At 46.0% G+C, this 14666-nt stretch overlaps 1 protein-coding gene across 1 annotated transcript in view; it reads left to right on the top strand.

Moving 5' to 3' along the window:
• The window catches only part of cacna2d3a (calcium channel, voltage-dependent, alpha 2/delta subunit 3a), a 1147786-nt gene that overhangs the window by 865699 nt on the left and 267421 nt on the right, over window positions 1-14666 (top strand). The window contains exon 24 of the mRNA XM_070894764.1: window positions 13284-13379. Within this exon, the coding sequence (XP_070750865.1) occupies window positions 13284-13379 (96 nt within the window). The remainder of the gene's footprint in view (window positions 1-13283; window positions 13380-14666) is intronic.

Raw genomic sequence — 14666 nt, 5'->3', positions numbered from 1 at the left:
CCAAATACTACCTTGCCACATCTGCTTCTTCTTTTCACTCAAATGTGCACTTGTGCAACATTCCTTGTTTCTCGATTCTGTCCATTTCCATCTCTATTTCCAGTCATCCCCACCTCTCTTGTTTTTAATGACAAACACAAGTTTTGTCCTCTGGTTGATTGTTCCTCTTCAAACTTATTTCTTTGATTGTCTCTTCCAAATTCCAGTCCAAAGGAGCTACATAGAGTAGGTTCATTTGGACTTGAATTAGCAAACTTCGACCACCTGTGGATAAAAATATATCTTCCTCACCTCACTAAATTTTGCAATGTCTAAACAGGGAATTATAGACCGGTCAGCCTGACATCGGTAGTGGGTAAAATGATGGAATCAATTATTAAGGATGTCATAGCAGCGCATTTGGAAAGAGGTAACATGATAGCTCCAAGTCAGCATGGATTTGTGAAAGGGAAATCATGCTTGACAAATCTTCTGGAATTTTTTGAGGCTGTTTCCAGTAGAGTGGACAAGGGAGAACCAGTTGATGTGGTGTATTTGGACTTTCAGAAGGCTTTCGACAAGGTCCCACACAAGAGATTAATGTGCAAAGTTAAAGCACATGGGATTGGGGGTAGTGTGCTGACGTAGATTGAGAACTGGTTGGCCGACAGGAAGCAAAGAGTAGGAGTAAATGGGTACTTTTCAGAATGGCAGGCAGTGACTAGTGGGGTGCCGCAAGGTTGTGTGCTGGGGCCCCAGCTGTTTACATTGTACATTAATGATTTAGACGAGGGGATTAAATGTAGTATCTCCAAATTTGCAGATGACACTAAGTTGGGTGGCAGTGTGAGCTGCGAGGAGGATGCTATGAGGCTGCAGAGTGACTTGGATAGGTTAGGTGAGTGGACAAATGCATGGCAGATGATGTATAATGTGGATAAATGTGAGGTTATCCACTTTGGTGGTAAAAACAGAGAGACAGACTATTATCTGAATGGTGACAGATTAGGAAAAGTGGAGGTGCAAGGAGACCTGGGTGTCATGGTACATCAGTCATTGAAGGTTGGCATGCAGGTACAGCAGGCGGTTAAGAAAGCAAATGGCGAGGGGATTTGAGTACAGGGACAGGAGGTGTTGCTACAGTTGTACAGGGCCTTGGTGAGGCCACACCTGGAGTATTGTGTACAGTTTTGGTCTCCTAACTTGAGGAAGGACGTTCTTGCTATTGAGGGAGTGCAGCGAAGGTTCAGCAGACTGATTCCTGGGATGGCGGGACTGACATATCAAGAAAGACTGGATCAACTGGGCTTGTATTCACTGGAGTTCAGACGAATGAGTGAGGATCTCATAGAAATGTTTAAAATTCTGACGGGATTAGACAGGGTAGATGTAGGAAGAATGTTCCCAATGTTGGGGAAGTCCAGAACCAGGGGTCACAGCCTAAGGATAAGGGGTAAGCCATTTAGGACCGAGATGAGGAGAAACTTCTTCACCCAGAGAGTGGTGAACCTGTGGAATTCTCTACCACAGAAAGTTGTTGAGGCCAATTCACGAAATATATTCAAAAAGGAGTTAGATGTAGTCCTTACTACTAGGGGGATCAAGGGGTATGGCGAGAAAGCAGGAATGGGGTACTGAAGTTGCATGTTCAGCCATGACCTCATTGAATGGCGGTGCAGGCTCGAAGGACCGAATGGCCTACTCCTGCACCTATTTTCTATGTTTCTATGTTTCTAACCCTTTCTTAACCTTGATAATTGTCTAGAACCATTCAACTTCGCAAAATTAAATCTATCAACTCTAGCTTCCCCTTGACTGAAAGCATGGTTCTCAGTGACTCCAGTGTTCACCATCAGCAATGGCTTCATTTCTCTTCTTATGAGCATGCCAATTCACCATAGAAACATGGAATGGTTACAGCATGAAAGAGGCCATTCAGCCCGTCGAACCTGTGCCGGCTCTCTGCAAGTGCACTTCAGCTCGTCCCACTTCCCCAGCCCTTTCCCCGTAGGCCTGCAATTTTTTTTCTTTGAGGTACTTAACCAATTCCCTTTTGAAAGCCACAAATTGAATCTGCCACCACCACCCATTCAGGCAGTGCATTCCAGATCCTAACCACTTGCTGCGTAAAAAAGCTTTTCCTCTTGTCGCCTTTGCTTATTCTGCCAATCACCTTAAATCTATGTCCTTTGGTTCTCGACCCTTCCGCCAATGGGAACAGTTTCTTTCTATCTACTCTGTCGCGACCCCTCATGATTTTGAACACCTCGATCAAATCTCCTCTCAACCTTCTCTGCTCTAAGAAAAGCTGTAAAGTCCTTACACAATACCACAAATCCACACGAGGCACATTCTATGGACAAGGTCACTCCATGAACTGAACCTTTATTCACAGGACCAGGAAGTGATGACCCTGTGTGGGACCTCCCTTTATATACCTGGATGACCAGATGAGGAGTGTCTCCCACAAGTTCACCCCCTGTGGTCAAGGTGTGCATTTCTTACGTATATACAGTATTGCAGTGTTGTTACATAAAGGTTACATACATGACATCACCTCCCCCTCAAGATCTTATTGGGATCATAGGTTAAGTCACTCGGGTGGTCTACGCTCTCTTGTGGAGTGCCGCATTTGGGGCTCTGGTTGTTGAGCCTTGGTATGCATGTCTGTCACCTGTGGTGATTCCGGCCTGTCCGGGCTGACCGCAGGGAGTGTGCATGCTGCAGAATGTTCTTGTTGCTCGTTCACTGGCGGTGGTGTGAATACCATCTCATGATCTTCCTCAGGTTCCTCAGTGTCCATGCTGAACCTTTTTTTTACTTGGTCCAGATGCTTGCGGCGTATCTGCCCATTGTTACGTTTAACCACTATAACCCTATTCCCCTCTTTGTCTATTACAGTACCCTCAAGCCATTTGGGCCCCAAAGCGTGATTCAGAACAAATACGGGGTCATCAATTTCTATACATTTCCCCCTTGAATTTCGGTCATGGTACTCATTTTGGGACTGGCGCGTGCCCTCAACAATGTCGGACAGGACTGGATGAATGAGGGACAGCCGAGTTTTGAGTGTTCGTTTCATGAGTAGCTCTGCGGGTGGGACCCCCGTGAGCAAGTGCGGTCGGGACCTATATGCCAGCAGGAGGCGCAATAGGCGGCATTGAAGGGAGGGTCCTTGAATCCGGAGCATGCCTTGTTTTATGATTTGGACTGCACGTTCCGCCTGGCCATTGGAGGCCGGCTTGAACAGTGCTGTCCTGACATGGTTAATGCCATTACCCGACATGAACTCCCGGAATTCGTAGCTTGTGAAACATGGGCCATTATTGCTAACAAGGATGTCCGGCAAGCCGTGGGTTGCAAAGACCGCACGTAGACTCTCCACAATGGTGGATATCGTGCACGAATTCAAAATGATGCACTCGATGCATTTCGAGTACGCATCAACCACAATGAGAAACATTTTTCCCATGAACGGGCCCGCGTAGTCTACGTGAATACCTGACCATGGCCTGGTGGGCCAGGGCCACGGGCTGAGCGGGGCCTCCCTGGGGGCATTACTTTGCTGGGCACACGTCATGCACCTGTGAACACAATGTTCCAGGTCTGAATCAATTCCCGGCCATCACACATGTGACCGGGCAATGGCCTTCATCAGCACGATGCCTGGGTGCTCGCTGTGAAGTTCTCTGATGAATGCTTCCCTGCCCCTCTGGGGCATGACTACCCGGCTGCCCCATAGTAGGCAGTCGGCTTGGATGGAGAGCTCATCCATCCGCTGTGAAACGGTCTGACCTCCTCAGGGTATGCTCCGTGTGCGGGCGCCCAATCCCCAGTCAGGACACATTTCTTAATCAATGATAGGAGGGGATCTCTGTTGGTCCAGATTTTTATCTGGCGGGCTGTGATGGGGGAGCCTGCGTTGTCAAAGGCATCGACAGCCATGACCATCTCAGCACTTTGCTCCACTGCCCCCTCCGTGGTGGCCAGTGGAAGCCTGCTGAGCGCGTCAACGCAGTTTTCGGTGCCGGGCCGGTGCCAGATGGTGTAGTCATACGCAGCGAGCGTGAGAGCCCATCGCTGTATGCGAGCTGACGCATTAGCATTGACAGCCTTGCTGTCTGACAGCAGGGATGTTAACGGCTTGTGGTCTGTTTCTAATTCGAACCTCCTGCCAAAAAGGTACTGATGCATCTTTTTCACCCCATAGACACATGCGAGTGCTTCCTTCTCAACCATCCCACATCCCCGTTCAGCTTGAGAGAGCGACCTGGAGGCATAAGCCACAGGTTGTAGTTGGCCCTCAGCATTACCCTGCTGCAACACACACCCAACCCCATAGGACGATGCATCACACGTCAGAACCAATTTCTTGTGGGGGTCGTACAGGGTCAACAATATATTTGAACAAAGTAGGTTCTGCGCCTGATTGAAAGCCCGTTCCTGACAGTTCCCGTAAAACCAATCGCAACCCTTACGCAGGAGCACGTGTAGCGGCTCCAACAATGTGCTTAAGTTTGGCAGAAAGTTCCTGAAATAGTTCAAGAGTCCCAGAAATGAACGCAACTCCAATGTGTTGCAGGGCCTAGGTGCTCGTCGAATCGCCTCTGTTTTGGATTCGGTGGGCCGAATCCCATCTGCAGCAACCCTCCTGCCCAGGAACTCAACCTCAGGAGCGAAAAACACACATTTAGACTTCTTGAGTCACAGGCCTACCCGGTCCAGTCGGCGTAGCACCTCCTCCAGGTTGTGGAGATGTTGCTCGGTATCACGATCGGTGATGAGGATGTCGTCCTGAAATACAATTGTTCCGGGAATGGATTTGAGTAGGCTTTCCATGTTTCTTTGAAAAATCGCGGCCGCTGATCGAATGCCAAATGGACACCTGTTGTAAACAAACAGTCCCTTGTGGTGGTCAATAGTTTAGATTCGTCGGCCAGTTCTTGGGTCATGTAGGCTGAAGTGAGGTCCAACTTGGTGAATAGCTTGCCGCCTGCCAGCGTGGCAAAAAGGTCCTCCGCTCTCGGGAGTAGGTATTGATCTTGCAGCGACACTCGGTTGATGGTGGCTTTGTAGTTGCCACAGATCCTGACCGAGCCATCCACTTTTAGGACGGGAACGATGGGGCTCGCCCAGTCGCTGAATTCAACGGGCGAGATGATGCCCTCTCTCAGCAACCGGTCCAACTTGCTTTCAATTTTCTCCCGCATCGCATACGGCACAGCTCTGGCTTTGTGGTGCACTGGTCTGGCATCTGGGGTGATGCGTATCACTACTTTGGTACCTTTGAACGTCCCGACACCAGGTTGAAATAGCGATTCAGATTGCTGTAGGACCTGTGACCATGAACTTCGCTCCACAGATGACATGGCGTGCACATCCCCCCCCATTTCCAGTTCATCTCAGCTAACCAGCTCCTCCCCAACAGTGCGGGACCATTGCCCGGGACAATCCAGAGCGGCAGCCGGTTCACCGATCCATTGTGTGTGACCGCCAACATTGCACTGTCTAGCACTGGAATGATTTCTTTGATGTACGTCCGTAATTGCGTCTCAATGTGTTCTAGTTTGGGTCTGCTAGCTTTGAGTGGCAACAGCTTTTCGAATTGTTGAACATTCATGAGTGACTGGCTGGCCCCCGTGTCCAGCTCCATGCGTACAGGGATGCAGTTTATTTGGACTTTCATCATCATGGGTGGCGTTTTGGTATATGAGCTGTGAATGTTTGCCACATGAACCCGCTGAACTTCAGCGTCCATTGATTTGCCCCAAGCGTCATCCTGCCTCGCAGACCCCTCATCTGGTTCATCTGCCTTGTATATTAGCCTGGTTACAGGCTTTCTGCACATTCTGGCTCAATGGCCACTGAGGTTACAATTTCTGCAGACGAACTGTTGAAACCTGCAAGTCCTGGCAGCATGTCTGCCCCCACAACCCCAGCATGAACTGAGATTCCCATTGTTGTGAACAAAAGAGCTGTTACAGGGCATTCCTTGCTGATTGTCCCTTTGACTGCTCTTGAGCACCCTGTTAGTGGGTGTCAATGGCCCCATCCCGGGCCGCATTGTCCACTGGGGGGGTGTAAATGTCCGTTCAGCCTGCTATTGTCTCTGTTGGAGACTTACTCTTGGGGCTATTGCTGCCTGGGGTGTGTTGAACTGCCTTTGCCTGTCTGCGGGGCTCTGTGTCGCGTTTATGATATTGACTCCCTGATCCATCGCCACATTGAAGGTAGAATTGCGCACGTATATTATCTTGGTTTCCTCCTCCCCCGCCATAAAAGTCTGAGTCATCAACGCCGCCGCTTCCAAGGTCAAGTCCTTGGTCTCAATTAGCTTTCTGAAAATCCCAGCATTGACCGATGCCCTCAATAAAGAAATCCCTTTGCATCTCCACCCTGCAGGCACCTGTGAACTTACAGAGGCTGGCCAAGCACCAGAGGTCCGCAACGAAATCCAGTATGCTCTGTCCTTCCCGACGTCGGTGGGTATAGAATCTGTGTCGGGCCATGTGTACGCTGCTCGCCGGTTTGAGGTGCTCACTGATTAGTTTGCTGAGCTCTTCAAAGGTTTTGTCCGCCGGCTTCTCGGGTGCTAGCAGGTCCTTCATGAGCGCGTAAGTCTTAGGTCCACAGCTGGTCAGCAGATGAGCCCTTCGCTTGTCGGCCGCTGCGTCTCCCAGCCAGTCCTTCGTGACAAAATTCTGCTGGAGCCTCTCAATGAAATTGTCCCAGTCCTCATCAACACAGTACCGTTCATCTGTGCTGCCGGTGGCCATTCTTGTGGGTCATTGATTCCGTTTCTCGTCGCCAATGTAAAGTCCTTACACAATACCACAAATCCACACGAGACACATTCTATAGACAAGGTCACTCCATGACCTGAACCTTCATTCACAGGACCAAGAAGTGATAACCCTGCATGGGACCTCCCTTTATATATCTGGATGACCAGGTGAGGAGTGTCTCCCACAAGTTCACCCCCTGTGGTCAAGGTGTGCATTTCTTACGTGTATACAGTATTGCAGTGTTGTTACATAAAGGTTACATACATGACAAAAACAACCCTCGCTTCTCCAGTCTATCCACGTAACTGAAGTCCCTCATCCCTGGAACCATTCTTTTAAATCTTTCCTGCACCCTCTCTCAGGCCTTCGCATCCTTCCTAAAGTGCAGTGCTTTTTCTATGTTTCTATGTTTCACCAATCAGTCGACCCTGTATCCTGATCACTTGATCATTCAGGGTGTCTGCTAAAAGTTTTCCTCACCTTCAGTCATGACTGTTTCAGTGAATCTATCTCCTCAGCTCTTTTTTCACATCACTAACTCAGATCTGTCCCTTGAAGAATATCCTGTAATGCAGAGTGTTTAGAATATGGAACTCGTTGCCACAGGGAGTAGTTGAGGTGAATAGCATAGATGCATTTAAGGGGAAGCTAGATTAATACATGAGGGAGAAAGGAATACTAGGTTATGCCGATAGGATGAGATGAAGTAAGGTGGGTGGATGCTTGTGTGAATCATAAACACCAGCATGGGCCAGTTGGGTAATATGACCTGTTTCTGTGCTGTGCTGTAATTCTATGTAAATTACATTCTGTAAACCAGTCCCATCTTGTTTTGCAGTATATGTTATTCAATAGGGACCGTCTAAGAAAATTATTTGCTGCTTTTCCCTGAACCAACTGCTGATTTGAGTCTCCGAAAGCTTGTGTGTGTGTCTTTTACCAGGCGTAATAATTTCACTGGGCAGAAGTTAGGTAAGTAGCTCAACTCTCTGCCCGTGGATGCCCTTTTCCCGGATGTCAAGAAGATTTGCATGCCTAAACCCGGAACTTTGTGGCCCCGACGGGCGCGTGCACACTTCATATGCACCCATGAGGGCCGTAAATTACGGCCCAATGTCTTTACATCAATATCTTCTAAAACTAGGGAAAATTCCGACTGATCCATGTTGACCGGAATGGTTTTCAGCATAACCATTTTGGTGGTGATCTTGTTGTCTTTGTTATGCACCCCTGGAACTTTGGGAATAGAGGGGAGATTGGAGTACCATTGCTGTTGATCACTTTAGGAAATCATCTGTTGTTGCCTTGGAAATCCCATGAGGTTTCTAACCAAAGCTATGTCACAGTTAATTCGTTTCCTTGTTCCTTTCTTCCATTAACTCAAAGGGGCCTCAAAATTCTATCCTTTTTTCTACTTTGTGCCTTATTCATGTCAATAACTTCTTTTCCTGATGATTCCACTTTACATTGAACAGATTCCTTGAAATCGCACACCCTCAGTTCACACTACTTCCAGTGCTCTAACAGTACAATGTGTTAATCATACTTTATCTCCTCCATGCCCTTGGACAGGGCAATAGAAATCTTGTTTCTTACAGCTCTTCAAAGACACAATTCCTTTCTATCAAACTAACAACTTTCACTGCAGGTGTTAGCCTTGGCTCAGTGATAGCACCTTAAAGTCAGAAGGTTGTAGGTTCAAGCCCCACTCCAGTTCTTGAGGACATAATCCAGGCTAACACTTCAGTACAGTACTGAGGGAGTTCTGTACCCGGAGGGGTGCTGTCTTTTCGATGAGACGTTAAACCAAGGCCTTGTCTGCCCTCTCAGGTGGACATAAAAGACTCCATGCCATTATTCAAAGATCAGCAAGGCAGTTTTCCCAGTGACCTAGCCAATATTTATCCCTCAACCAATATCACTAAAATTGGTCATTTATCTCATTGCTGGTTCTGAGACCCAGCTGTTGGAAAATTGGTTGCCACATTTCCCCACATTACAGTAGTGGCTGCACTTTAAAAATACTTAGTTGACTGTGAAGCACTTTGGGATGCCCTGAGGTCATGAAAGACACTATAAAAATGCAAGGGCCACAAAATTCGAAGATCTAGTGCCGGTGGTTATGGCCATTTTGGAAAAAATGGTGGCCGCCTCGATTCTGTCCACTGCCAGCCAGCGCGGAATACGGTGACCGCTATTTTGAGGAGGTCATTAGTGCTGCCATTGCCTGTGCTCACCGCCCACATGTAAATATGCAGATCATGACGTCAGTTGGCATGCAACACCTGAATTGACGCAAGACTGTGATTTTGGACGTCACCGCTCTGGATACCGCCATCTCCAAATCACGCACTGAAGATTGTGCATGCAGCAGTATTACAGGTGAGTTTTGATTTTAGCTTTTTGACTTTTTTTTTTACATTTTATTAGATTGGTGGCTTGGTGCAATAAGTTGTTAAAGTGTTCAGGGAATGCTGCTGGATGCTTGCAAGGCTTCGGATGTTAAAGAAAGGCCTCTGAGAACAAGACTTTCTCACAGTCCTGGGGGCTCTAGTTGCAGTTCCTCTTGGGCTGCAACATCACATGGAGATGAAGCAGAGGCAGCAAAGGAGTCAAGCTGCTTGCAGAGGGAAGAGGAGGAAGTAGAAGAGGAGGAAGCAGAAGAGGAAGAAGCAGAAGAGGAGGAAGCAGAAGGAACGAGGCAACCCAGACAGCCCCTTCCTGGCCTGGATATCCAGGATGGAATCATCCACCTGTGGTACTAATGAACACAACCCTAATTCCCCTTTCAACATTTGTCCCACACCTTACCTTTCCTCTGTTACTAACCAATCACCCTTGTGCATGCCCTTAGTGACTGTCGTGCGTGTGCCTTTGCCTATCCTAGTAATGTTACGCAATGCTACCCCAGTGGCTACAGCATGGCTGGTGTAAAGCTTCCAGTGGGGAATACTGCAGATAGCCTTGCAGGATGACCTCAAGGAGCTGGTGGCTGGGATGTGAAATGGAGTGATGGTGTTTCTTCTTCTTCTTCTTCACTCTCCTCTCCCTCTTCATGGGCAACCATTGGCTGGGCAGGCTGGATTTCTTGGATGTCTGAAATGAGGAAGGCACAAAAGTAGGGTTGTGAAGAGGGGAGGGCAGAAAAGCAAGAGGTGCATGCTTAAACCTGGTGCAGCTTGTACACCAGAAGATACTGTGGGATGAGGGGGAAATGGGATATGAGAAGGAGGATACATATGAGGATACCGGCATCTTGTATTCTTTTAGCTCCACTGCTGGCCGAGAGCTCAGCCGTGCTCCTGCCAAGAATGGTCAGCACCATCTCCTCCAAGGGGATGAGGTGAAGCTAGGCATGTGAAGTGTGCCCTCGTGTTTGGTACAGATTGTTGGTAGGTGATTGATGGGGGGGTCGTGCATTGAGCAGTGTATGAGGCTAGTGGTGCAGTTGGTGGGAGATGGCTTTTGAAGATGCATTCACTGACCTTGACTACTGGTCTGAGGTCATGAAATTTCTTTGGGTACTGGAGCCAGGTCCTGGGGTGACACTGCTGGCAGTGACCGCCTCGGTGATCTGGTCCCAGATCGTTCTTTCTGGTGGTCCTCCTGGCCCCCTGTGGATAGAAGACCTCTCTTCCAGTGTTGACCCCCTACACAAAGCTCGAGTGCTGCATCATAGTGTCCGTTCCCTGGCCTGTTGAGCCATTTGTGTTAGTGCTGAAGCACTTTTACCATTTTTTAATGTGCAGAAGGCAATTAGGCTTTAAGAGCTGCACAATGCCTAGTTTTGAATCCTTTTTTAAAAAATTCAGAAGGCAGTTCCGCTTTAAGGACTAGAGACTGCCTTGAAAATAAACAGCCTAGCTTTAACTTGGACACCCTGGTGAGCGCACAGCCTATCAGCAGCGTGATAGTCGCTAGGCTGTGCACCACAATCATTTAAATTAACAGCCGCTTTTTGAACGGGAATGGATATATCTCACATCATAGTGCCCATGTCTGTTTTCTTGCGTTATCGAATTTCCCGGCCAAGGTATTTTCCCTTTCTCTTACCTTTGATGTCTCCACCATTATTTTGTCCTTCATCTATTGTATTCTTGGCCCCACTCTTTTTTTCTGGCTTCAGTGGTACTCTCCACAGCTTCCTCCAAGAAGCTTGGTTTCACCTTTAATGCTAAAATCCTCATAACAATTTCTGATTCTCTATAAAACCCAAGTATGTCCCAATTTTGATCAGGCTCTTTTAATACTTTTCTCATACTCTTAGACAGGATATAGAAAAACATGTTGTGTGATGGGTGATCCCTCTATGTACAAGTTACTATAGCGCTCCGCATGTACAAAAGGATAACGCAAGTCACTTTACAGTGCAGAGGAATGAAGTGGATGGGGAACAGCAGGAGAAAACAGGAAAGGAGTTGGGAATGAAGCTAAAATCACAACTAAAAAATGGGTTAGAAATATTTTCCTGTCATAATCTCAGCCAAGATTCAGTTCATGAAGAGAAGAGAGACCTTTTCCATGGCTGACATAGGCCTCCTGTGCTCATGACAAAGAACACATTTTAGGTGTCAAATTTTCCTCTTCCTAAGGTAGAATATTACACAATTTCTACTTTTGTACTTTTCTACTTGAGCTACTTTTGTAGGAAGAATGGAAAAGCAGAATATTTTTTTAAAAGGTGAGAGATTAGTGAATGCTGGTATTCAGAGGGATTTGGGTGTTCTTGTACACGAATCACAGAAAGTTAACATGCAGATACAGCAAACAATTAGGAAGGGAAATGGTATGTTAGCCTTTATTGCAAGGAAGTTGAAGTATAAGAGTAAGGAATTTTGCTGCAATTATATAGTGATTTGGTGAGACCACACCTGGAGTACTGTGTATAGTTTTGGTCTCCTTATCTAAGGAAGGATATACTTGCCTTAGAGGGGGTACAACAAAGGTTCACTAGATTGATTCCTGGGCTGAGAGGGCTGTCCTATGAGGACAAATTAAGTAGATTGGGCCTATATTCTCTAGAGTTTAGAAGAATGAGAGGTGATCTCATTGAAACATAGAATTCTTAGAGTGTCTTGACAGAGTAGATGCTGAGAGGCTGTTTCTCCTGGCTGGAGAGTCTAGAACTAGGAGTCGAAGGGCTAGAAATTGCGTAGCTCCTCGTATGAGGTGCTAATTTTTGCGAGAGTGCAAAAGTATCACCGGGCGATAAAGATTTGCAGCTGACAGGAACTTCCGCTTTAGCGCTCCAAGATGGAGGTGGAGCACTAAATCAAGTGCTAGCACCTCCCTTAAAGCGCTAAAGGGAGTGAGAGGGACGGTATCAGCAGAGCGCGGTACAATGTTCCGTGCAGCACTGCCGTCTGTACGTGCTCCTTCCCTCACTTAAAGGGAAGGGCCAATGCTGGATTGACTGAGTTTTCCTGCTGTCTGTGTGGGGCCACAGCACCTGCGCTACATCCAGAGCAGCCCCATGCACTCTGAGAGTGCAGGGCTGAGTAATCACAGGATCCAAAAAAACAATGTGACACCACATTGGGGAGATAAATACATTTTGCCCTACCTGTTCATCATTGCCTTTAATTAGCGCTCCCCAAGTGACCAGCCGTTGTTGATGTCTGCCGATGCTGTGGGGCTGGGAGCGAATATTGCATCTGGGGTAGTAACGGGGTGCTGTGCACCGGATAACATCACGATCTCTGCCAGGGAAGTTCATGGCCGTCACTGAATTCATCGCACCCAGTCGGTAACCCCTTAGCACCCATGACCGCCCCCTCAGTTGTTAACAGGAGATGCAAAACAGGCTAATTTCTCCCCCATAGTCTCAGGATAAGGAGTCAGCCATTTAGGACTACGCTGAGGAGAAATTTCTTCACTCAGAGAGTTATGAATGTTTGGAATTCTCTCCCCCAGAAGGCTGTGGATGCTGAGTTGTTGAGTATGTTCAAGACTGAGAACAATAGATTCTTGGGCACTATGGGATATGTGAATAGGGCAAGAAAGTGGAGTTGATGTAGAAGTTTATCATGATCTTATTGAATGGCGCTGCAGACTCGAGGGGCCATATAGCCTACTCCTGCTCCTATTTCTTTTGTTCATGTTTTCACTCAATCCAGTGGTCCTCATAATGATCAGCTAGCCTGTAAATATTAGCTGAACATGAATCTCAGATTGCCATTCAAACACAAGCCTTCTGAATAGAATCCCACATGCTATGATCTTAAGAGATATTTTAATAAATATTCTGGACACTAAAAAATTTAACCATGTCAAAATTAAATAATACATACACAGTATTTCCTTCTTTCCTTTTCTTTTTTGCTGTTCCACACTTCATATTTCTTATTTGAGATCTTTCGTTCTGTAGTGTTGTCATGCTATGTTTTCAATGATCAGACAAAGATGAGATAGCTTTGCAGTATGAGTTCTTCATATTTGCAGCTGCAATATGGACCTCAGTTTGGGTTGGTTGGTTGTTCAGTTTTAAGTATACTTATCCTGTCGGTTATCTTCTTCCAGAAATGCTGACAAGGGAGTTGAAGTTTCTTTCCTGGGAACTCGCACAGGCCTAAACCGTATCAATCTGTTTGTCGGACAAGAACAACGTACTAACCAGTAAGCTTCATTGTCAATTAATAGCAGTTATTTAACAGCAGAAAAAATATTTCAGTTGCTTCCATTATATTTCATAAAGAAGTAATTATAAACCCTTGAAGTTTTCAGGAAGTAAAGTTGCCCAATGATGACATTTTAAATAGATCTATTTCATAATTAGTTGTTATATTGTTCAATGAAGATTTTGTAAAGCATTCATAATGATAATCTCAATAGTACTTTTCTGTGGCATTTTGCAATCACTGAAATAACATATTTGTTAAAAAAATTGATAATTATAACCATAAAATTCCTGGAAATAGATTCTGAAATCATCTGTGAATAGTTTTCATTGCAATTTCTCAATTTAATTGTATTGGTCTTTTTTGGCCTTATTCCAAATATTGTTCTTTAAATTTCTGTCCCGAATATGTCAACTTTCATACTGTAGCTAAATGATTGAATCATTAATAATTATGAGGCTTTGAAAATACTGTTAATTATCACAGGTTTGGGTTTTTAAATATGTTGTGAAAATGTCAATAATGGTCAAGAATCTGTTGGAGTGGGGCATCACGTGGAATGCGGCATGAGTTGGAATTTTTTCCGTCACCCTTCAGCTTCAATTACTTTTGCGCCACAAACTGCTGGAAGTGCAAATTGATAACATCAGGCGAGGGCAATGGAGTATCTGGGATCTTGGCGAATGACGGGACTAACAGTCTATCTCCTTAACCAATGATATATTTAATGATTGAGATTGAGGTAAATTAGAATCAAATTGGGTTCAGGAACAGAAATAAGGAAAGGGAACGAAAGATTGGATTAAGAGAATGATAGAAAGGAGACAGAAAGGAAAAGTAAGAAAACATTTTTAAAATGTACATTTAAAAATCTCTAGGAACAAGTTATTACCTGCAGGAATGAGACTCCACGATTTCAACTGTTCCCTTTCTGGGCTGGAGAGGTTGAGTGGCATTGCAGGAGCATAAATCTCATCATTAACAAGGTCTTTGTGCTGTTAATTATCAGCCCTAGCTTTCTGCAGCGAGTTTAATTGGTAATTAATGCGCAAATGCTGCAATTTCTTGAACTGACAGGGAGGCTGAGAGCAAGCTGCCGTTTTCACAAGGCTAACGACGGAGCAGCGCAAATCGTCCAGCAACTTGTGGCTCACAATTATCTCTTTCTCACCACAAATTGCTGGTCGATTTACACATTAATAATGGCATGCGCATTAAACTCAGTTATTTTTCCAGTAAGTTCAGTCCCAATATTTTCTTTGTTAATTAAAAGAAGTTTAATCTT

Source organism: Pristiophorus japonicus, chromosome 12, assembly GCF_044704955.1.
Source record: "Pristiophorus japonicus isolate sPriJap1 chromosome 12, sPriJap1.hap1, whole genome shotgun sequence".
Classification (NCBI taxonomy): Eukaryota; Metazoa; Chordata; class Chondrichthyes; family Pristiophoridae; genus Pristiophorus; species Pristiophorus japonicus.
Note: the sequence above shows the minus strand (reverse complement) of the source record. Positions and strands in the feature narration are given on the sequence as shown.